We start from the raw sequence: 24842 nt of genomic DNA, 5'->3' as shown, positions 1-24842 counted from the left end.
CTCACAAGTTAAGTCCATCACCATAGGAGATGAAGGCCATGTTAGGAAACCTTCTTTTTTCAGTCATCTCAAGCCAAAGTTCCCAGCACGTCTCCTCATTCTTCTCAGCCAGTGAGTGCTATTCAAATCACTGGGCACTTGAACGGTTCCAAGGCAAATATTGCCAGGGTGTGGGCAGAGGAATTACATGCAGAAACTGTAGATTGCAAATGCACTGATTCCGATAGAGACATGATAGCTAAAGTGCACCGAGTGATTTTGAGCCTTCTGTGTACATTTTGTCACTAAATGTGGTAGTTTTTTAACCATCGGAACAGTGGGAGTTTTTTGGTAAGTTGGCATGTTTTCCATAAAGCAGCTGAGACTTGGAGAGTTAATCACAGATGGTACCAGGATTGAACCTTGACTTTTTCCATACCCCAGTGGCTCTCAAATTTTAGTATGTGTGGAATCACCTGGAATTTATTTTAAAAAATAAATTTCTGGGTCTCATTCCCAGAATTTCTGATTCAGTAGGCCTAAAGTGAATGGGGTTAGGGCAAGAATTTTCATTTCTAACTAGTTTAAAATTCTGTATATGTGACTATTTTGAAGAAAAGTTACCACGTAACCTTCTCTGTTCCCCTAAGTATTATGAGTCTGAGTTATAATGCCCTATGAGAAAGCACACCCTCTTAGGAACTGGGAGCCTCAAGTTATAGGCCCAGTTTTGTGAATAATTCACTGAGTTATCCTGTGGAAGTTATTGCTTCTTTAGTCCTCAGCTTCCTTCTCCATCCTAAATTTGGGGATTTTGTTAGATACCTGTAGGGTCCCTACTGGCTGTAATCATCTGTGACTCACAGAGCCTCTAGGCTTTTTCGTCAACCTGTGGTGTGTCAGCTGCTGAATGTAATCTCTTGCTTCTTGATGCACTGAGGAAGAATAAAGAAAAATACAGGAATAAAAACTTTTTTTTTTTGGCATTTCCCCAGACATACCCCAAGAAGAGTTATGTCATTAAAGCAATGGATAAGGGGACAGTACATGGAAACCCCACAAAACCACACATCTTCCCTCTCTCCCAGGAACATGGACCAGCCAAATAGAGTCAAGATTCAGAGAAGCCCAAGCAGACCCTCATAAGGCCCAGTTTAGATTACCTTTGGTTCACCTGAAAGATGTAAAAAAATAAAAAACCACCCCAGGGCTTGATTGAGGATAACAGCTCAGTCAGAAAGTGGCAGAAAAAATGTCCTTTAAAAAAAATACTTTAAAAAAATAAAAATTAAAAAAAAAAAAAAAAGAACAGCGTAATCCCTAAGACATTTCCTTCAGGGTTAGGCTGGGTAGAGAACATTTAGCAAAAGGAACCAGGGCAGAGGAAGAAACTCACGAGGGCCTAATGCCATTTCATGTTGATGTATGGCAAAAAAAAAAAAAAAATCACACTACTGTAAAGTAATTATCCTCTAATTAAAAAAATTAAATTAGAAACTAAGTTTGATGAAAACTAAGAAACCAGGTTTCTATATGTCAGAACTCCTCAGAGCCTCTCATGAACTGGGTTGATTCTATGCCATCAAGGACCCAAATGCCTTCCAGCTTTCTACTTGGCTTTCCTCTGTGTCAGATATTACCCTTCTTCTGAGGGTAAAGGGGAGTACAGCAGTTTCAGGAGTCACACCCACTCCAGAGGTCCCTGGCCCTTAAGTCTCATGGCCAGGGTGGCATCACAGACCAGTTTCTGTATCAGTTCCTGGAGAGGGGAAAGGAATGCCCATGATGGTCATGGAATCTTCCAGTCATTCTCACCTCCAGGGCTGAGAAGGGCCTCTGCTGTCCCTTAGCCCAGGAAGAAATGTGGGGCCAATAAAGATGAAGGGAAAGGTTATTACATCAGCAACAAACAACATTGGCACAATTACAAAACTCAGGCTTTAACTAACTGTTTGAGCAGATATTTGCCAGTCGTTGAATCCCTCAAAATTCTCTCGCAAGTCCAGGAATTTAAAGCAAACAATATATTAATAACTGCTCCAGTGCTGTTTCCTCACTCTATCCCATCATGCACCAGACACCCACAATCAGTGAGCAAAGCATGCATGCTCTCCAGTGGCCAAAGTCAATCCTCTGCAGCTTAGTGAAAGAAGTCACAGTTGCGTAAGTCCCATTGGAAGAAAACTGTGCTCTCCAGTCTGCAAAAATAAGCTGCAGCGATTTATCTTGTAGTCCAGTGGTTAAGACTTAACTTCCAAGGCAGGGGTGTGAGCTCAATCCTTGGTCAGAGAGCTGAGATCTCACGTGCCCCCAGGCCAAAAAACCAGAGCATAAATAGCAGAAGCAACATTGTAACAAATCCAATAAAGACTTATAAAAATGGTCCCAACCAAAAAGAAAAAAATGAAAGAAAGAAGCTGCAGAGTGTCACAAATTCTGTAGAAAAACAGATAGTGTGATCACAACATGTCACGTTGTCTTCCCCCCAGAGTGTGGTGTCCCTGTTCTCTGACTGAGGAGTCACTCTTTGAATAGTTAATCCCACGAAGGTAGTTTTAATGGTTCCCAGGTAAGTCAGTTGAAAGCAATTTGACCAAAAGCAATTTAGCTAAAAGCAGTTTGGCTGGTAGAACCTCTCCAAAATATGTATTAATGAGAAGTGTGAATGTCCTTAGTCACTTTAGATAACCATTGACTGAATGAGAAAATATGGGCAGTTCCACCCACGGATCGCCGTGGCTGACTTGGTGAGCAGAATCAAGGATTTTCTTTAGTCTTCTTTTGCTGGCTTCCATCTGGTCATAAAACAGGCAGGGTAATAATGTTGTAATAAAGCATTGTTTTATATAATAAGAAAATAAAATGAAAGGATATGGACTGTCTCAGAATTTGAGAGATTTATTTTTCCTTCTTTAAATTCTAATTCCATTTAAGCCAGTATGACAACTGTGCTAGTCTGGCAGTTTTTCTGTTTTTTGTGCACAGGGATGAGAAAGATTTCATCCCTTCTTTCATGCCAACTAGCCCCTTCATTACCCACTCCAGTGTTCTTGCCTGGAGAATCCCAGGGACAGGAGAGCCTCGTGGGCTGCCGTCTATGGGGTCGCACAGAGTCAGACATAACTGAAGCGACTTAGCAGCAGCCCCTTCATTTGGGGAACACAGGGCAAGAGTAATTGGCTGAAAATATTTAGAAATTTTAAAAAGCAAAAAAGTAGAAAACAGCAGAAAATTTGAAGCTGAGTTTTAAATATTGCTTTAAATGCATTAAAAGGGACAAGAACCCCACACGTTGTACCCCAGTTTCCAATACTCAGGGCCACCAGGAGCCAATAAACAGGGTGATCTTCAGGTACCCTCAGGCAGCAGTGCATGTGAGGGCACCCCCTGCAGGCATGGAACACAGAGCCCTATACATAAACTGACCTAATATAATATACTCCTTTTCTGTCAAAATATCTTTGATCCGATTATTGCTGTTAAGGATCTTAAAGATTTCTTAGTCCAGTGGCATAAGCCTGGAATGTCAGGTGCTGTTCTAAAGCTTCTGAAGAGGGCTTGTTTTATTTAAAAAACTATCATTACAGAAAACACCTTGTATTTCCTGAGTTTCTATTAATGAATGGGTTGTTCTGCCTCCAAGCCTATCTCCAGGATAATATTTCTAACTCATTGGGCTGCCTTTAATTCTTTGGTATCTTTCTCATCACTCATTGCCCTGTACGCTTGGCCTGCAAGTCCCCTTTGTAAGAAAATCTTCCCTGACTCGCTCCTCCTTGCGGGAACCCTGTCTCTGAGCTCCTGCTGCACCCTGTACGCCCCACTTTCCTCTGCTCACACCACCTTGTTATCATGTGTGATGTCACTTCAGCCATGATGTGAGCGTGTCATCCCCAGTAGACCAGAAGACCAGGACCCTGTCACCCCAGTAGACCAGGACCTCCCAGGGGGCAACAGCTATGTCCTGATTTCCCTGTGTATCCATGGCTTAACACAATTTCACATGCTTATTATGTGCCAAGTTAATTTTCGTTTAATAAATCCACGAATGTAAGTTCTTCTAAAGTAACATTGTGTGGAGCTGTAGGAAGCACACAGGTAATTTAAAATCTGATTTGGAACCTTATAGAACAATCCTATTGGGGAGGCAGCATCTAAACACACAAGGTGAGTGGCAGAAAAGTGTGATAGGAAATCAATAAGAAAAAGATACATTTCTGTACTGGATACTAGGCGCCAAGCATACATCAGTGTGCTTTTCATCTAGTAACTAGTTTAATCCTTGAAAGAGTGCCCTATATTATATAGATATACATATATTTCATGTTATAAGCACATTATATGTATCTGCATGCATATATACATATATATAGAGAGAGAAAGACAGAGGTCTCCAAATTAAGGTACAAGCACATACCATGTTGTTCCCCATCATTTCTTTTTAAAAACCTGACTGGCCATTAACAGCCACTTTACTTTAATCTCAGTGAATAGCCCTAGTTTGGCTATTACTTAGTAGAATTTCATCAGTACAAATGAGTTTAATATTAGCTTCACATTTGTGAAAGGTCACTGTTGGTGCCCTTCAAGTTTGACTCTAGTTAGAGATGTTTAAATGATTTCAGTGTGGATTTGAAAAGCCTAACCTCCTTTTCAAAAATGTGCCCTGGCCTAAAAATTCCAGGTCTAGAAGATCATCAGGATGACAAAATTATAATTAGCCAAACTGTCTCCAAATAAAGAAGATGGCAGTTCTAATAAGAAAGTACATTTACTTCTTCAAGGCTTCTTTTTCCTCCTTTGGATTGGAATTCTTGAGTTTCTATATTTGGAATTACATAAGAGGGTTTTGGTTTTGTTGTTGGTTTTTTTTTGTTTGTTTGTTTGTTTTTTGCTGTTGGCAACTTCTTTTTTTGACTAGTTATAATGAAACATGAGATGAAATTCACTAAGGAAACAACATTGTGAAAATGAGTGAGAACATCACTAATTTTTGCTGCTCATGTAGAATATCTGTAGCTTTATAACTGATTAACTACTGGAAGCACAATAGAAATCTGTTGTAAGTGGAGTATTTAAAAAAAATGACAGCCAGTTCACATCCTCAAAACATAATCTAATAAAACCCTGTAATATGCTGAACATCTGACTGGGGTATGAAACAATGTCCCCAGATTACATTTTGACCTTGAAAAATTAAGTCCAAAATGAACAGAGGTAGCATGTTGACTTTACAACAGTTTATCCCAGCAGCTGTGCTGGCCTCGTTGCAATCCAGCACGGTGACACGCCATATAATAGCCAACCCTTTTCTTCCAATAGTGATTTCCACAGAGGAATTACAGAGTACTTTGGGAAATTATGCCATGAATATTCATGCAGTGCACATAGTGGCAAAAACTGAAGAAAAGCGGTCCAATAAAGCTAGTAGCTCTGCTGAGAAAAATCTGGATCCTTGACTTTACGTCACTGAACATCGGCAAGGCCAGGCTTCCTCTTGACTGCATGAGGCAAAAGACCCTTCCCTGTAAATCAGTTGCCTTCCACCCAGAACACTATGATTTATAGGAAGTTTTCTGCTTCTGTGAGAAGTTAATCAAGTGCTCTCATTGCATCCTTATCCCTATATGTCTTTCATTTTTCAATATATTAAACCAAAACCCAAAAGTTTTAGTGACACTATGCCAGTCTCCTCTCTCCATGGGATTCTCCAGGGAATAATACTGGAGTGGGTTGCCATTCAGGATTAGTGCCTGGCGAATCCCATGGACAGAGGAGCCTGATGGCTACGGTCCATGGGATTGCAAACAGTTGGACATGACTAAACAACTAACACTTTCATAGACAGATGAATAGCTACCTTGCTAGATATGCACAAACCCTAACCTTATAGTAAAATTTTCATTGTGTATTTCAAAAGAAGCCAGCATATTTCTCACATATACAAAAATTTCTCCCATTGAGTATATATATGAGTTGATAACTGACCTCAAACTAAAAATGAGATGTTCTCTGTCCTATCAAAATATGCTAATTTTATCCAAATTGCTAGTTAATGCTATGTGCCAAAATCATCTACAAAAAGATACCAGAGAAAACACCATGCCAAGAATATCTCAGCGTAAAAATTAGCTTTCATATTATTCTTTCATAATAAATTATATGTTTAATTTCTGCCACATTTTTTGTTATCTACAGTAGATATGTTGAGCTAAAACAGTGGGAAATCTTTATGTGATGAATAAATATCTTTCCTTTTCCATCCATCAGATATTTTCTCAATGATTTCTGACTCCAGTGGGGTGATGGTTTATGGACGATATGATCAGTTCCTACGGGAAGTTCTCAAGCTACCCACGGCAGTTTTTGAAGGTCCTTCATTTGGTTACACAGAACAGTCAGCGAGATCCTGTTTCTCTCAACAGGTAGGAAACAGCTTGTTTAAGGAAGTATCTCTCAGCGGGCGCTGTCTTGCGTGTCACTCCAAGCCCCTATTTCTTCATCATAACCTGCAGTGCAGCTTCCAGCTTCTGACAAATGACTTCTGAGTCAGTAACTGAGTGCGGCACATCTGGATAATAATCGGTGGTGCTTCCTGACCTTAAACCAGCATCGTGCAGAATTCTTTATTTGCACTGTCTAATTTAATCTCTACTAACAAACCTATTGGCTTCCTTGGTGGCTCAGTGGTAAAGAACCAGCCTGCCAGTGCAGGAGACGTGGGTTCAATCCCTGGGTCAGAAAGAGGGAAATGGCAACCCACTCCAGTATTCTTGCCTGGGAAATCCCACGGACAGAAGAGCCTGGCGGGCTACAGTCCATGGGGTTGCAGACTCAGGCACAGTTTAGCAACTAAACAACAACGGTCCTAACTAACCCTCTGAATCATTTGTTATGACCACACTATCTAAATGGCCGAATTGTCACTCAGCCTCACATAAAACCCAAGTCTGACCCAGCACTGTCATCAGTGTTTAGCAAAGGAGACAAAAAAGAATCTCCGCACATGCCCTGTGGGATCTGGGAGGCCCTAAATCATCCGCTAAGTTGGAGTTCAGAGCCACATGTCTTAACTGGGCATGGAGCAAGTCAGCTGAAGGAAGCTGCATAGTCTGGAGGGCTATCCATGTCTGTATCTGTCCAGTCATGTGGAAAATCGACATGTCTAGAACTATTCTCCAGCACAGCATGGTAGAGGTTTAGAAATCCATAAACTGAAGGTTTGTTTACAATTTTTAAAAATCCAAACTCACCAAGTATGTGACATACTTGGTCCTTTAAATAAGCAAACAGTGCTTAGCAGCCACTAAACAGCTGCATTTACTGTCCAGCTAGAAAACCTCATCTCTCTGTTTACTTGGTGATCTAAGAGGTCAGAAATGCCTCAGCACCCCTGTAGGTCAAGGATGTATACAGAGTCATCAATGTATCCATACACTCAATAAGAGAAGGGATAGTTTGATACGCTAAGTATCAACTCTACTCCCTGAGAAACTCACTCAGGAAGCCTTGCTGACCTTTCCCATGCCCCTGCCCCCAGGCTGGCATGGCTACCTGATCTCTGTCCCCAATTAAGCATGCTCTTCTTTCTATTTCCCTTTCAAGCTGGTGACGTCAGAATGGATCCATTCACCTAAGTCTCCTTCTATACAGCTTCTTCACGCAGAATGTCTCATTGATCACCAAGTCCAGCTAGTTTCACCTCCTCTAATTGTCTCAGGTCGCTTTCCTCATCATGCTTGATTGCCTGGCCTCTTGCATTAAACCCCAGACTAAACTCTCCTTCCCTGGATATACTTGTTTGTACATTTGTTGATTTCAGGTAGCCCATTATAGAAGCCTCAGGAAATATACCAATGCCTCAGAGTATTTCTCATTAAAAGTCAGCTACAACAATAGGACTTTTTTAATCTAATGGGATTTTATATATTTAAGAAGAATTATATAGGATGTTGCCATTGCTCAAAATGAAGTATCCTAGAGATTTCTCATTATATCATCTTTTACACACCCTCAATGATGAGAAATTTATATATGTTGAAATCATAGCATCTTTGTTTTACTTCCAGGAGTGATTTTAAGCCAGTACGATGAAAGGTCAAAATGGATAAAACCATGTGAAGTAGAAATAGAGGCAACATAAATAAATAATAAGACCATTTTGTGTTTGTGCTTCATAAACTGGCTATAGCAGTAGCTTGAATGATGAAATTCCAAAATTGTTTTAATTGCTTCGTTGGAAAGTCACCCCAAGTGATCGTTTTAAAACACAGTATTATTTTAGACATATGAATTGTAGTAGCTTTATAAAAAGTACTGTCTCATTACTTATGCTTTATATAATTTCTCTTTTAATAATAATGCTAGGGACGTCCCTGGCGGTCCAGTGGTTGAGATTTTGCAGCTGGGTTTGCCTCCCAGTGCGGGGGTGCGGGTTTGATCCCTGCTTGGCAGCTAAGATCCCACGTGCCTCGTGGCCAAAAAACCAAACATGAAACAGAAGCAATATTGTAACAAATTCAATAAAGACTTTAAAAATAAAATTATTAACAATAATAATGTGAACAACAATCCTATAAAAGCTTAAGTTATTTAGTATTATGAGGTGTGTGTATGCATAGTTGCTCAGTCCTGTCCAATTCTTTGCAACCCTTTGAACTGTAGCCCACCAGGCTCCTCAGTCCATGGGCTTCTCCAGGCAAGAATACTAGAGTGGGTTGCCACATCCTCCTCCAGGGAATGTTCCCAACCCAGTGATGGAACCCGAATTTCCTGTGTCTCCTGTATTGCAGGAGGATTCTTTACTCACTGAGCCATCAGGGAAGCCCAGTATTTTGAGGTAAATAACTAAATATATCTACCAATAAAAGCATTAATAGAAGGAGACCAAAACAGTTATTTTTTAAATTACAAGGACAAGTGTAAGATTTAAGTCTTGAAAATTTACTATGCTGCTGCTAAGTCGCTTCAGTCGTGTCCGACTCTGTGTGACCCCATAGATGGCAGCCCATGAGACTCCCCTGTCCCTGGGATTCTCCAGGCAAGAACACTGGAGTGGGTTGCCATTTCCTTCTCCAATGCATGAAAGTGAAAAGTGAAAGTGAAGTCGCTCAGTCACGTCCGACTCTTTGCGACCCCATGGACTGCAGCCTACCAGGCTCCTCTGTCCATGGGACTTCCCAGGCAAGAGTACTGGAGTGGGGTGCCATAGCCCTTCATAAAACTATCCCATCCACCTTGATATTCTAATTCAGATTTTTAAGTAAAATAGTTACTTTGCATGTACATTTTTTGTCACTCATACTACTAAAATTTCATGTATTAGTAGAACTTCTTTGGAGAAGGAAATGGCAACCCACTCCAGTATTCTTGCCTGCAGAATCCAGTGGACAGAGGAACCTGGCAAGGAACAGTCCATGGGGTTGCAAAGAGCCTGACACGATTGAGCAACTGAACAACAAGCTTTACAAAGCTGTGTGTCCCTGGACTCCAAAGCAACTTCCTCTGCCAGCATTCCTGAAACATTCTGTGAAATTCAGTGATTCTAGACCTGAAGCAGTCAAGGAGTCTTTTTTTTCCCTCCCCACCCCCGCAAAATAGACCTTCTTTTGTCATTTTGAAAGAAACTTATAGATAAGATACATTTCTTTTCTACATCAGATAAGTCCAGGATAATGACCCAGAAGCCAACTGAATTAAGTGATAAAAAAATATATATATATATATATAAAGAAAGGAGCAAAAAGATTTTTTTTTCCTTTAAACCCTTTTAACAGGGAGGGGAAAGCTCCCTCCAAACAGGATTTACTCCTAATCTTGTATAGCAGAACCATCCACATTAGCCACAAAATATTTAGTTTTTATGGAAGTTGAAGAGGTTAACTGTTCTACACGTTTAGAAGACTGACTGATTTGGAAACTGTAGAGCCTGCTATGATGTACTATTGGGTAAAATTTTATGATGAATGCCTACTCCCGAGTTTTGCTCATCATTTTCATTCTGTCCCTCGTGTATGAAAAATGACCCTCTCGAAATTGTTTTCCTCCTTGTGATAATATTGACTCAACCTCAGTAGAGATAATCCAGTCCCGTGTAGGCTCAACTATGAAAAGCAATTAATGTTTTCAATTCAGAACTAGTTTCGAGCTCTCTTTTTTTGTGTACTAGGGGTTAATTGAATGTCTTGTTTCTTCCATCTCAAATGATATTTACATAGCAGGTAAGTTAAGATTATTCTCGGTTCTAAATTTTTGTGGGGTTTTTTGATGCAGAAAAAAGTCACCTTAAATGGTTTCTTGGACACGCTCATGTCAGATCCTCCCCCGCAGTGCCTGGTCTGGCTGCCCCTTCTGCATCGACTGGCGAATGTAGAAAACGGTGAGTAGTTACTACTGGGCTAAGGCAATTTGTTTAACCCTTCTTTTAACTTGAAGTGACATAATGGATTTACAATGTGTTAGTTTCATGTGTACAGCAAAGTGATTCAGGTGTATATACATATATATTTGTATATTGTTTTCATAGTCTTTTCCTTTGTAGACTATTACAAAACATTGGGTTTGGCTCCCTGTGCTGTATATAGGTCCATGTCGATTATCTGTTTTATATATAGGAGTGTATATATGTTAATCCCAAACTCCTAAGGCAATTATTGAAATTAGGCTATCAAGTCTATAGTTATTAAGCCACCATCATTGTTTTAGGAGGTCTGTTTAGTAGTTCTGATTTTTAATAGAACTGACCTCTCTCCCTGATCAGCAAAGCCCTATCGGCACACTGCAAAGTTACGATGGTCCATTCTAAAAACTTATTAAATATCACAATCTCAGTTACAAGTACGATGGTCCATTCTAAAAACTTATTAAATATCACCTCTCAGTTACAAGTACGATGTGGCTTTAAAACTTCCTATAACTGAAGAAGAACCTCAGTAAGGAATGTGACATTTTCTAGTATTTGTTTTAGGTGTGAACTTCCACTGTTGGTATACCTGGCATTGACTCTTTCTTCCTAAGGACTTGAGCATGAATAGGTGGAGGAGATGGGGAAAAAAACTGGATGGTAGCACCTTGCTAAGCTTTAGTCATATGCTCCAAATTGTAAGCTTCCAATGGCTGTAGTTATGCAAAAGAAATGAGTAATGTAACTTTTGTCATGTGCTTTTATTTTTATAAAAGCAAGTATTTCTATGATAAAAGTAATTACTATTGGCATATCCAAACTTGAATATGAAATACAGTTCAGAACAAGGTTTAAAGAAATTTAAACAGGGAACAATTCAATGCCTCCATCTGCTCTTTAGATATTCTCATTTATTGTTTAATTTAACTCTGGGAATTCTCCAGCCTTAAATAGAAAATAATTTATCCCCTATCTCTTACTAGAATCTTCTACACATTTCTTTAATATACATTGGGGTTAAAGTTAGCTTAACTTTAAATTCCCATTTAGAACACTTGGTGTCTACACTTATCTCTCTTAGTTCAAGTTATAAATTTATTCTGTTTTGCTCATGGAGAAGATTTAAAGAAAGATCTCACTAGATTCCCTGTAATCACTACCAATCATAGGTTTTTTTATGTGTCTTGTTCGTCTGCTAGAGCCAAGAGCAGTCAAAATCCAGATCATGTGGGGTGAATTCATATTACTGTTTGCAGTCTGAGAACTAGTCATTCTCCAATTATAAAGTTGTAATTTCATGCCTCCTCTCAGTATTTCCTGTTGCAGGAAATGAGTTCTTTAAACCATGTCCCAGAAGAGTTGTCCCTAAATTCAAGTCTTTCCCAAGAGCCAGAAAAGGAGGATATAATCCTGGTTCAGAAGACAGTGTTCAAAATTTGGTTATGTCTTTGTTTCTACAGTTTACTTTTCATCTTTATTTTATTTATTTATTTATTTATTGCATTATTTTCCCTGGCTGGTTAGCCAGAGAGTAACTTCGCCAAAGGCAAGAATTGTTCTTGTTGTTGTTAGTATCTTTAACTCATAACATGCAATTACTTGGATCTGATCATTTGTTAGCTTCAAATCTCATACCTTGCCTGCTTTGTAACTCAAATTTCCTGCCAGAGAAAGTGTCTCTTGAACTATCTGAATTAGAACTGAATTCAGATAATTTGTCCAGCTCTTTGGGCCCCTATCGATCTACCTCTCAGAAAATTTTTTTTAAATCTGTTTATTAAATGAAGACAATGTCACTCATTAAATAAGCCCATTAGCTAGTCTATTTTTTTAAAAAATAACTGAATATTCTCATCGTCCAGTTTTTCTACTCTCCTCCCATCTCTTCTTTTTTCTTCCTCTTGTTTTCCATTTCTCTAATATTTGCTCTCTACCCACTACCCACTGGATGAACCCATCTGTTTTCATCCATTGTGCTTCTGAGTTTTCAGTGAGCTGTGCTGGTCTCCTGGAGACAGAGAGCATCTGGGGGGAAAGGCAAGCCAGTTTGGGTAATTTACATTCTTGTAGGGTAAGGGATGGGAGTAAGAAGAGTAAACAGCATTACAAAGATGTGCTGTTAAAAGAACCCCTCTCCTCCAGCCCACTTGATTTCTCCCACCCCCACACACATGCTGGAAAAGAGTCGTGAGAGTCTAGGCATAAAGGTAATACTTCTCTCAGACCAAGCTATCATCAGAAGTCTTGTTATTCAGCAGAAAAATGCAATTCTTGTTGGGCTGTATTTTTCATTCTTCTGACTCATTCTCTTGTTTCCTTGTCTTTTTCTTCGTTTGCTTGCCCGTCAGTCTTCCACCCGGTGGAGTGTTCATACTGCCACAGTGAGAGTATGTTGGGCTTTCGCTACCGATGCCAACAGTGTCACAATTACCAGCTCTGTCAAGACTGCTTCTGGAGGGGACATGCCGGTGGTTCCCATAGCAACCAGCACCAAATGAAAGAGTACACGTCCTGGGTAAGTTGGGTGTGTGAGTGTCGTCCAGAACACAAGGGAACAGCAAGAGAACCAGGGGGCACACTTAACTTCTACTCTCACACTCCTTCCTTCCCCTCCCACTGCTCCTCTTACGGGGGTTACCTGTTGAGTCTGAACCCAGAGTAGCTTCCTAAGACAACATATAAGAACACTCCAATGATATTACTTCTTGGTATACAGATAATTCTGTATCGATTTAGGTGACAGCCTTCTGGAACATAATCTCCTTTTCACAGTAAGTGAAGGTTCTTTTCAATTTGGGGTGGGGTTGTGGGCATTGCCTAAAAAGTATTGTTAGTTCCTTTTTTCTTTCTGGAGTTCCTTAAGGGCGTGACTGGAATGTGAAGAAAGACATGAGAGCATGAGGGCTTAATGATGCTGTTTCATGTTATTTGTTTATTTATTTTTTGGAAGAAGGCAAAGATTGTGGTTATATTAGAAAATCATCTTTTCATGAATAGTGCACGTGACTAACTCGCTGGAGGTGATATGTGATACTAACATGCTGAAGGTAACGTGTCTTTGTGATGAACGTATTCTGATCCTTAGTATGACAATCTCCAGGTTCATCCATGTTGCTGCAAATGGCATTTTATTCTTTTTTTTTTTTCATTTTATTCTTTTTTATGGCTGAGTACTAAGAATATGCATTTTAAATCAGAATGTTCTTTTGAGGAATCATTATTAGGAACTGATATTCAGTGCAAATATATTAATTGTTTAGCACATGTCGTAATCTGAGTTCAAATAAGAATTCTTCACTAAGGCATTGTATACTGAGGGTTTATTCCAGTTCAAATGCCACCTGTTACTATGGGCTACATCACCTGCTGAGAACTGATATGCTAGCGCAGATCATGAAATACAATTTAGTATAGACGGTAGGAGAAAATTTTCTTATTGACAGCACATTACCAGTTTTCAAATGTTGTTGTTTAGTCACTAAGTCGTGTCTAACTCTTTCGTGACCCCCTGGACTGTAGCCTGCCAGGCTCCTCTGTCCAGGCAAGAATACTGGATTGGGTTGCCATTTCCTTCTCCAGGGTATCTTCCCAGACCAGATATCGAACCCACATCTTCTGCACTGCAGGCGGATTCTTTACCACTGAGCCACCTGAGAAGCCCAGTGTGTTCTATCTCAAATCCTAGAGAGCTGGTGTTTGAAGACTAACCATTTTGTAATTGTTTGTGTGTGTGTGTGTGTAAATGCTGAAGTTAAATAAGGAGCCTTTTCCTTAGAGGTTGTGGACTCTGCAGTTATACGATGGGACAATGTCTTTGCAGAGTAAAATAGAACTCCTCACGAGGACAAAGGAGCGCCAGTGTTTATGGGGTGAAGAGCTGCTGTTACTGCTGTTCCAAGTGTTCTAAGAATTCTGTCTCCCAGCCAGAGTCAAAGAGGGATTTTGTGGACGGTGCTGCCATGACTTAGCTTTTAAATAATGAAGCTGAAAGTCACTTCCTTATATTGCCAGTTGTGCACTCTGTGTGTCAAAGAAAGTGACAAAATTATAAATCTCTTCTCACTGAAAGGAAAAATTGGCATGAAGATTTATTATATGTGGTAGATTATTTTTGATCATCTTGGCTGTGAAATATTAAACATTCCACTGGGCTAAATGAAAAAGAGAGAGTTCTCTGGAAAGAACATGAACTTTAAATTCTGAAGACTCAGGCTGAAGTTCTGCTCTTCCTTCTAATTGGATGTATCCAGCCGCACCTGAAAATCTTGCTTCTGGATTCCTGCAAAACCGCCCACTCCTCTCCTGCCTTCCACTCCCATCCCTCTCAAACCATTGTCTGTTCTTAAGGAGAAGCAATCCTTCTAGAATCAGGTCACCTCTGAGATTTAAGTTGTTCATTGTCTCCCTCTGCATCTGAGATAAAGACCACAGCCCTGGATGTGGTATATAGGACTTCAGTGGTCTGCCTCCTGCTTTCCCTCTCCAGAACTAGATCTCCTGGCCTTCCTCCTTCTGGATACCTTCCAGTCCCCTGAATTTTGTCAGAAGGACTCCTGCTGTTCATTAAATCCCAGCTCGGATGTTCTGACCCCAATGACTGCTTCCATATCTCACAGCATTTGCTGACACTGTGCAGCCAGCGTCAGGTACCCTGGTGGCTAATTCCAAGCATTCTGGTTCCAGCAATGAGCCAACTCCTTGACTTGGAGTAAATTCTCAAAGAAGAGTCCCTGAATGAATAAATGAATATATATCATGGAAGGGCTTACAGGTAGCACTAGTGGTAAAGATTACCCGCCTGCCAGGGCAGAAGACTCGGGTTTGATCCCTGGGTTGGGAAGATCCCCTGGAGGAGGTCATGGCAACCTACTCCAGTATTCTTGCCTGGAGAATCCCAAAGACAGAGGAGCCTGGTGAGCTAGAGTCCATGGGGTTGCAAAGAGTCAGACACGACTAAAGCGGCTTAGCACATGGCATAGTATGAAAGCAAATCATCTAATAAAATGTTACGTAAGTGTTGATTGTTAACACTTGAACCTTTGTTCTTCCTTCCAGAAATCACCTGCCAAGAAGCTAACCAATGCGTTAAGCAAGTCTCTCAGCTGTGCTTCCAGCCGTGAGCCCTTGCACCCCATGTTCCCTGACCAGCCTGAGAAACCACTCAACTTGGCCCACATCGTGTGAGTATCTGCCCTCCACACTGAGAGACAGCTCTTCGTTGACACGTGTGCAGATCCATACAAAGACAATTTCCTATCAGTTGTCAGGGACTGAGTTTTAGATTTTATTTTCTTAAAGAAGAATGAAAATCAGGTGATTATATATATATATATATATATTCTTTTTCTTTCCATGAAGAGGTATACAATACTTCTGCCCGGAAGTACAAGAATGCAGCGCCATATAATTCACCTCGAAGTGGGAAATATTCAAAAATTTTATAGTTATAAAATACAGATGTTAGTGGAGTTTACACAATTGGACATTAATAATCAATGGAATTACCATGATCAGCCAATAGTAAAGCATCCTGTACCTTAACATCATGTGTGCTTTGAGTCCCTAATCCAGAAGCCCACTGTCTCCTTTCTCTGCATCTTAAAGATGCCAGCAGAGATGGAAATTATTGCTGTTGTTATTGTTTTCTCCCAAGTTACATAACTTTAGAAGAATCATGGCCTGTGTAAGGGAGGGTTGAAGTGGAGGGATTGCTGGGGAAATTCAACAGACGATCCAAAAACGGACTTAAAAAAATTTCTCCAAAGTGTATGTGAGTTTGAGTAGCAGAGGGAACAGGGTCAGGGAATGGTGCTACCACCCACCTCTTCTATCTCCCAAAAGCCCCTCCCCCTGGGGCCCTCTCTCAGGCCTGGGTGGCTCAGAAAACAGGAGGTTCAGGCATTATAAAGTATTTCTTCCTTGGTGATGTCTTGGGCTCAGAAGAAGAAAGAAGTTCATTAGCTATTTTGGGGCTACAGTTAGGAATTGTGTAGTCACAGGGGCCTGAGGAAGCCTCTAGAACAGGCAGCTCCTCTCCTGAACTGAATTTTGTTTTGTGCATTTCAGCACAACCTTTTGTACTGCAGGGCTCATGTTTGCCTGTTGACATCAAGAGGTGGGCTGATAAGACCTCTGAATGTTAGGAATCCACCAAGACAAGGTTATGCCTCAGGTGACTGAGAGCATGGCCCCTTAGAGGCATTGCGGTGGACCTCAGAGCCTTAGGAAGGCAGTGACTCTTTCCCTGATGGACCTAAACAGATCCTAACAAACATCTGTGCTGAGCATGTCTGAGAGATTTGTATAAATCCCATGGGCTTTGTTTGGTTTACTTCTGTGTGCACTCTGAGGATTCGTTGTCCCCAGCAATCCGCACAGTCTGGAAGCATCCAAAAACTAATGTAAACTGGTTCTGTAGAATGTGGTTGACTTATTTTTGGAAATTTTCCTCCTAAAAATAAGCCTTAAAGTAAACCAGGGGTAGAAAGAGCTGGGAAGTATCCCAAAGGACCAACCACTTGCAGAAAGTGATCTCATGCAAGCTGTTCTAAAGTCTTGACTTACTTCCCCATAGCCGGGGACAGTCACTTAGCTGTCCATGAATGAACAAAAACTGAGAGTAAGTTTGGGCTGTCTGGCTGAGCCACAGAGTCACTTGCTATCAGGCCTCCTTGGGGTTACCTTTCAAGAGAGCAGCATTCAATCCGAGCTGATGGCTGTGGGATAGATACTTAGAGGGTGGACAGGGTGGACAGCCTGGCTCCAAGAGCTTTGCAGCAGATGGAATGAGGATGAGGCCTCCCACCTAGAGACAGAATTAAGAAACGAGGCCACGTGTGTGAGTAAAGCCAGCCTCACGTCAGTCACACTGGGCTCTGTGCCCAGTCAGCGCTCAAGATTGGGAGTGTGTGTGGGTGTATGTGGGTGTGAGTTAGTTGACCAATGAGTAAAAATGTTTTATTTATATTGGCAATATGATCTGATATGTTATTCACTGAACTGAGGGCATCAGCTACACAATTTGGATTCCATGGAGAGTTTCAGGATTCCCCTAAAATTCTACATGAAATGTGCCTTCTTCTGCTAAAAGTCCCATATATTTAACCAGATGATTAAAACAGTCCTTGAATCCAAACACTGATCTGTATTCATTGATGTTTCCATGGTGAATGTCAGTTTTAAAGGACAAATTGAGATGCCTTCTTATACAGTAGTTAGTGCATCAGTTTCATAAAAGACAAATTGTATGAAATATTTAATTGTTGAAATAACACACAAGAAATTCCAGATGTACAATATCCAATTGATATTAGAACAGATTTGTTCCTATTATTTTAGCTTTAGACATTTTTATAATTATTATTCCCCAGATGTTATTTCCCTGAATAGATATTCATGTTCTTTTTTATATGGATGGGGATATCTAAGACTTCTAATCTGAAAATATACTGTTCATTTAGCTATTCTAAATCATCATAGGCATGTAAAAGCCACTTAAGTGGTGATATTTTGGTGTTTTGGCATTTGTTCTTAGCTATTGTATTGCTTGTAAATGTTATCATGATTAACTGTCTCTATTCTATTCAATTCTTTTGCTGCCAAAAGAGATACTTGGTAAGTAGTTCAATAATCTTCAGTGCACTTATAAGGACTTATAAAATTATAAGTGGTTATGAGACACAAAACAAGTGAGAGACAAGAGGCTAGTTTAAAACTAATTCTGCCTTAAAGCTGAGCACTTTCATTTTATGAAAAGAATGCCATTTATATAAAATGTCCTTTGCAAACATCTTGTCCAGAAAGAAAACTTTGCACTAGGCCTCTGTGACTTTTTCTGGAGCTATTTCTTTTTCAAAAGACTAAACATATTTAAAATTCTTAACTGTGACCCATTTGTTAGATAAAGTAACTTGCCATGTGATTGTAGAGGAAATACGTCCCTTTGAAAACTGCTATTTGGTGCCAAGGTTAGCCCAAGTCCCAGGTTCAACATTTTCATGAAGAACCTTACACATAAGGCCATTTGCTTGTTGTTGTTCAGTTACTAAGTCATGTCTGACTCTGCGACCCCATGGGCTGCAGCACACCAGGCTCTTCCGTCCTCCACTATCTCCCAGAGTTTATTCAAATTCTTGTCCATTGAGTCAGTGATGCTATCTAAGCATCTCATCCTCTGTTGTCCCATTCTCCTCCTGCCCTCAGTCTTTCCCAGCATCAGGGTCTTTTCAAATGAGTCAGCTCTTCCCAGCAGGTGGCCTGAGTATTGGAGTTTCAGCTTCAGTGTCTGTCCTTCCACTGAATATTCAGGGTTGATGTCATTTAGAACTGACTGTCTGAGGGAAGTGTCGTAAAGCCAGGCCCAGGAAACTTTACCCGGGGTAACAGCCGAGGCGCTTTACGGCGACGGCGGCTGAGTGTGAGCCTTGGCGGCGGCGGAGGCAGCCGCGGCGGCGAGGGAGGCGAAAATTTAAAAAAAAAAAAAAAAAAAGAACTGACTGTCTGATTCCCTTGCAGTCCAAGAGACTCCCAAGAGTCTTCTCCAGCACCACAATTCGAAAGTATCAATTCTTCAACTCTAGGCCCTCTTTATGGTCCGACTCTCACATCCAGAAATGACTATTGGAAAAACCATAGCTTTGACTATATAGACCTCTGTTAGCAAAGTGATGTTTCTGCTTTTTAATTTGCTCTCTAGGTTTGTCATACACAGTGTATTAAAGAGCAAATACCAAGGAACTGCAAATTCAGCTTTGTGGTGACCAGGTTCAATAGAGTAAATGTACCTGGCTACTCAGAAAGCATTCCAGATCCTCTTGTTTTCTCATTTCCTAGAGAGAGAGCAAGATGGAGACATTTATAAAGAGGCAAAAGAAAACCAGAAATGTCAAGCTGATTTTTTTCCACTTTTTTCAAAGTTAAAATGAAAATATTTCATTCTGCTTAGTGTTTTAAAATCTGATATAACCTAACCTTTCAAAATTCACAGAGCACGTTTGTTTGAAATTAACACCCTTCTTATAAAGTGAAAGTGTACTGCTCAAAGCAGAATTAGCTTTAAACTAGTCTCAGGTATTAGGCATATCCTAGATAAGTAGTATAAAACAATGTTTTCAGAATTTTGGCTAATATGTCTGAGTAGATTCAATAATAATCCTGCTATTTTGACCTCACCAAACATAGAATGTGTCTTTAAAAAAATTCAAGAACACAGTTTAGCACCAGGTACTGGGAACCTAAAGTTTCAATGAATTTTTGCATTTTGTGCTGACATTTTAAAACCTGCCATGTGTCATGTCCATTCTCATAAATACATTGGGACAAACATGTCTACTTTTTTCCTAGAAATCTCTTCGTTTTAGAATCCAAACTAATTCCTGTTTCCTAAGATAAAAATTAAACCTTCACAAATTTGACTCTTGATCGAGTCAACACAAATCGATTCTATAGGCTACTGTATTCATGTTTCATCTTTTAAAAAATTCTGTACTGTCAAACTCACATGTAGCATTATAGTGAAACCAAAATTTCCTTACTCAGAACACCACCCTGCCCTGTCACCCAGCTTCTGACCTCTGAATCCCTTCTCATCGTACCATGGAACACCTAAATCTAAAATGAGACTAAAAGCTGCTTGGAGATGAGGCAGCGATCTTAGCTCTATCATTTTACCTGAACTAAGACCTCACTGATAGGGAAAGAATAACAAGGTGAGGTGCAAATTAAGATGGGATGACAGATGTGATGCAGTTGATGTTTAGGCTTGTGGGCAATTCTGAGGAATATTGAACCCTATTTTCTTCCTCTAATAATATAGGAAAAAAGTGTCTATGGGCTGCCTTGCACTGTATGTCCAGATAACAGAAAGTCAGTAAATCCCTATGGTGCTTAGTTGCATCTTCCCTTAGAACAAAGGTCAAAGAAGGCGCAATAGGATTTTGCAGCTGGGACCTTACAGACAGGGAGTATCAGGAGAGGGCCATCTTCATGTGGAACACAGGATGAAGTGTCTGTACAATCCTCCTCTTTCCAAGAGATTTGGAGTCTGATTATCCTCAAATTTTCTGGGCTTCTCTTTTTAGAAGGCAGTGCGTGCATGCTCAGTCACTACTCAGTCATGTGGGACTCTTTGAGACCCTGTGGACTGCAGCCCACCAGGCTGCTCTGTCCATGGGATTTTCCAGGCAAAAAAACTGGAGTGGGTTGCCATTTCTTTCCAAGGGATCTCTGACCCAGGGATTGGACCTGCATCTCCTGCTTTGGTGAAAGCTTCCCTGGTGGCTCAGATGGTAAAGAATCTGCCTGCAATGTAGGAGAACTGGATTTGATCCCTGGGTTGGGAAGATTCCCCTGGAGAAGGGAATGGCAACCCATTCCAGTTTTCTGACCTGGAGAATCCCATGGACAGAGGAGCCTGGCAGGGCTACAGTCCATGGGGTCACAAAGAGTCAGACATAACTGAGCAACTAAGCACACTCCTGAGTTAGCAGGCACATTCTTTATCACTGAACCACCTGGGAAACCCATTTAGAAGGCAGTTGGCTGCCTCAAAATCCTCACTCCATCCAAGAATATGACTCTACAACAAGGCTCAAAACTCAAGAATAAACGTTCCTGTGGCATCCAGAGATCTTCCCCGCTCAATGTTTAACAGACATTCTGTCTTCTCAAGGAAATTTAAGTTCCCAAAACACTTCAAGAATTGAATTGGAAAATGTAAAAATTCATGTTGATCCTGGGTAAGATAGGAACTGGGCTTCCCAGGTGGCTCAAGTAGTAAAGAACCTGCCTGCCAAGCCAGGAGACATGAGAGATGAAGGTTCAATCCCTGGATCAGGAAGATCCCCTGGAGGAGAGCATGGCAACCCACTCCAGTGTTCTTGCTGGAAAATCCTGTAGACAGTCCATGGAGTCGCAAAGAGCCAGACATGACTGAAGTGACTTAGCATGCATACACACAAGATAAGAACTCTGATTTCCCAGCTTCTTTCCTTGAGGGATTGGATAGTTTTAACTTGTGACTTTTACTTGTTTTAACTTTCCATCCACATTGTGCTTTTTTTAGGCCACCCAGACCTGTAACCAGCATGAATGACACCCTGTTCTCCCACTCTGTCCCCTCCTCAGGAAGTCCTTTTATTACCAGGAGGTAAGTTCCAGTCCTATTATAAAACAGACTGTCTCTTTGATAATGAGGCTTGATTCTGTGGCGAGAAAAATATTCTCATGTAAGCCAAGAGCAGAAGATTATTATTAGCAACTCGTTTGTAAATATCTGTCACAAGGCATCAATTTCATTCATTTGGATGCTTTTGTAGAGGGCAGGGATGGCTTTGGGGATGAAAGTCACCCCTGGAAACTTCACTTACAATCCATCCATAGTAAGAATGCACGGTATGTTTAAGTTTTACTTCTAACACACATGCATTATATCTCATTGAAAAAGTCACTTTTATAGCACCTGGAATGGCCCCATTTAACCTGAGGAATTGGCATCTCAAGATGCAATAAGGAATTATGATGGACATTCTGAAGCATCTCATAACATAAAATTCCAGGTATATAAGAATCTTCTTAGTAAATTCTAGAGTTCCTGAGGCTGGAGGCTCAAATCCAAATTTGGACATACAGTTTCTACATAAGTAATTCATGGATAAGAATAAGAACTTTTAAAAAAGAGAGAGAGAGAGTGGATACAGGTCTCATTTTTGCACAAAGGCCCATTGCCATGTAAGCAAACAGGTGAAGCAGATACTTCTCCTGAAACCAGCACAGTGACTAGGCAGAGGTCAAGACGCACTTCAAGTCATTTGATCAAATATCACAAATAAAGCACCAGGGAATTATTTTAGAAATACAGGGAGAAGGCTCACAGGAAAGCAGGAACAAAGGTGAGGAAAATTGGGATGGACAAATGAATGAAAGATTTAAAATGCCTTTGAGTAGGAAAAAATAAATAAAATAGCCTCATGTGTTTCAAAAACAGTCATAATCAATGCTTTCCTCGAAGAGTTGCTAAGGCATCAGTTTCCCTGTAATATCCTGGGATGTTCTAGTGAAGATGTGCAGATAGTGAGACTTAGAACACTGCTGATTTTTCCCTTGAGTCCCTGGATTTGCCCGTCATCAGGAACCTGAGATGAAGACATTCCCCATAATTGTAATTAGTGGAATAAACAGAATGTGGTCATTCATGATGTTTCCTTCCTATAAATCCAGCAAGTCTGTAACAAATAGAAATGGGGAGGCAATTGAACGACAGAACATCCACAGTGAAATCCTATGGTTGAAGCCCTCAGTATGTTCCTTTAGCATTCCTTTTCAGAACCACCAGCAAATTCAACCATCCTTTCTAAAAAAACAAAATTACAAACTGTAAAATCTGTTAGAAACACAGGCCTGTGCCTCTATGTCAGGAAAGAGATTCTTGTATTAGGAAGCTCTGCATTCTGTGAATGTCCAGCAGAGATAGACCCCATCCTTACTGAAGGTCATTTTATATCATTTCAGCTCGGACGGTGCTTATGGTGGATACGTCTAGATGGATAACATGGCTTCTTCTACTCTAAACTATTCCTATAATACTTTGAGCTGTTCTGCTTCCTCCAGGGTGCATGGTATCCCTTGCACCCAAATGATCCCAAAATAGGATCATTTCCCTTTTTTTCCATTTTCAGTCCTTCTAGAATGTTCCCTCTGAACCACAAGCACGTTGTTCACAATTTGCAGTTCTTGCTCTCCTCACAGAGGTTGGCCTCTGGTTTCTGTTTTAAGGGTGCTGTTCAATAAAGCTGTATACACTGAACATCTTTCCTCTCTGAGTGGGCCTTGCTCTGTCCATGGGAGGTTTTAACGAGGTCTCGTTGTTTGCATCCCTCAGGTTACCTGAGGGGATAAGTGCATCCAGCCCTGTGGCTGAGGAGCATTCACTCATAAAGCTGTATGTAAATCAGCTTGACCACGGCACACGGTCAGTATCCCAGCCCTGAATCACTAATCGTAGAAGTAGTTCCATAGCTAGACTGCTGGTCCTACGTCATCACTAAAATCCCCTTGTAGTTTGGGGATTTGATGGAAAAACAGGTCTTCTGGGGGTTCATGAAATTCCATTGAGAATTTCCAACTTGAGCTGCACTACTTGGCTCTCTTCTCTCTTTCCACTTCTCCACTTCTTTTACTGATTTTATGTCTTCATACCGGTATGTATGAGATGTGTATGTGTGAAGAGTACCACATTGGATCTCCTTCTTTGGATGATTCTCTGCTTTGGTACAGTTTGTAAAACCCCAGATGGTGATTCCTTAGACTCTTGTATTAAAGAGGCTTGTGGAATGCTTCCAGCCCTAACTGGATGAGACCAAGACAACATCACATGGCTAGACCATATTGTAGTAAAAGACTTCAGGATATATATCCTTCTGTCCCACTGGGCTTGGACCAATTTTCCCCCAGGTAAGCAGTCTGATTCCTACTGAAGCAGCAATTTAAAAAAAAGAAAACAATTTCAGACTGTGAGTGCTTAATTTTTATTGTTTGATAATGCTGGTGGTGATCGACTGTTGATTTCTTAGCCGTAACCATACACTAAGGTTCATGGAAACCATCATGCCAACTGTGGACATCAGTTAAAGGCACTGATCTCCCAACAACTGGAACTGAACCAAAGAAATACGACCTAGAGCTCACCCCTCACTCCTACCCCATTGTAACTGCCCCTTTGAAAATCTGATAAAACCTAAACAAGCCGAGAGTGGTGCTGGTCAGTGTTAAGGCCACATTAAAACAGTAAAGAAGTTTGCCATGAGATGTTTTATTTAGTCTGAGTTTTTGGTCTTTGGTATAATGACAGATCGTACAAAGATAAAGCAGAATGAGGATGAACTGAAATCACTACTCCAGAATCCTTGCCACAAACTCTTGGCATTCCTCACCTAGAATCCTTTACAAGTGTACACTTTGATCTTCAAAAGGTGCGAGGGTCTATCTTTGAAGTCTTTTGACATCCTAGTAACCTAACTCACACATATTTATGAGGGTGTAACTCTGGCTACTACCACCATCTGCCCCATCCCCTCTTCTGATATCTATTTCTAGCTACATACTTGATTAACTTTTCCCTTAAAAGAAAAGAGGGAATTCTCAAAGATACTCTCCCTTAACCCTTTGAAGTCTGTATGTGTGTGTGTATAAGAACTCAGTGATGTTTAGCTGTTAGATACAGTGTGGATCAAATAATGCAATTCATGAACTAATTCACTTCATTCATTTTCTTGGTCATAACTATATCCCTAAACCTAGATTATTTTTTTATAAGTGCATTAATTTATAAGAAAGGGAAGCATATTATCACCACTAGGTAAAAAGATCCAATATATGATGTATGATATATGATAGGGCAGCCACATTAAACTTATGAAAGATAGCTTGCCATTATGGCAAATATTATTGCAAGAGCTGACCACAG

The 24842-nt window shown here is 40.5% G+C and overlaps 1 protein-coding gene across 20 annotated transcripts in view; it reads left to right on the top strand.

Moving 5' to 3' along the window:
- Positions 1-24842, top strand: part of DTNA (dystrobrevin alpha) — a 461852-nt gene that overhangs the window by 363176 nt on the left and 73834 nt on the right. For 10 of the 20 annotated variants that reach the window (XM_070361690.1, XM_070361688.1, XM_070361687.1 and 7 more), the window contains 6 exons: positions 6250-6404; positions 10252-10357; positions 12730-12896; positions 15437-15561; positions 21444-21527; positions 23259-23348. In XM_070361690.1, the coding sequence (XP_070217791.1) occupies positions 6250-6404; positions 10252-10357; positions 12730-12896; positions 15437-15561; positions 21444-21527; positions 23259-23348 (727 nt within the window). Of the gene's footprint in view, positions 1-6249; positions 6405-10251; positions 10358-12729; positions 12897-15436; positions 15562-21443; positions 21528-22888; positions 23191-23258; positions 23349-24842 lie in introns of those variants that run through there. The other 10 variants (XM_070361693.1, XM_070361686.1, XM_070361697.1 and 7 more) reach the window with 2 other exon arrangements.

Source organism: Bos mutus, chromosome 24 (genome assembly GCF_027580195.1).
Source record: "Bos mutus isolate GX-2022 chromosome 24, NWIPB_WYAK_1.1, whole genome shotgun sequence".
NCBI classification, from domain to species: Eukaryota; Metazoa; Chordata; class Mammalia; order Artiodactyla; family Bovidae; genus Bos; species Bos mutus.
Note: the sequence above shows the minus strand (reverse complement) of the source record. Positions and strands in the feature narration are given on the sequence as shown.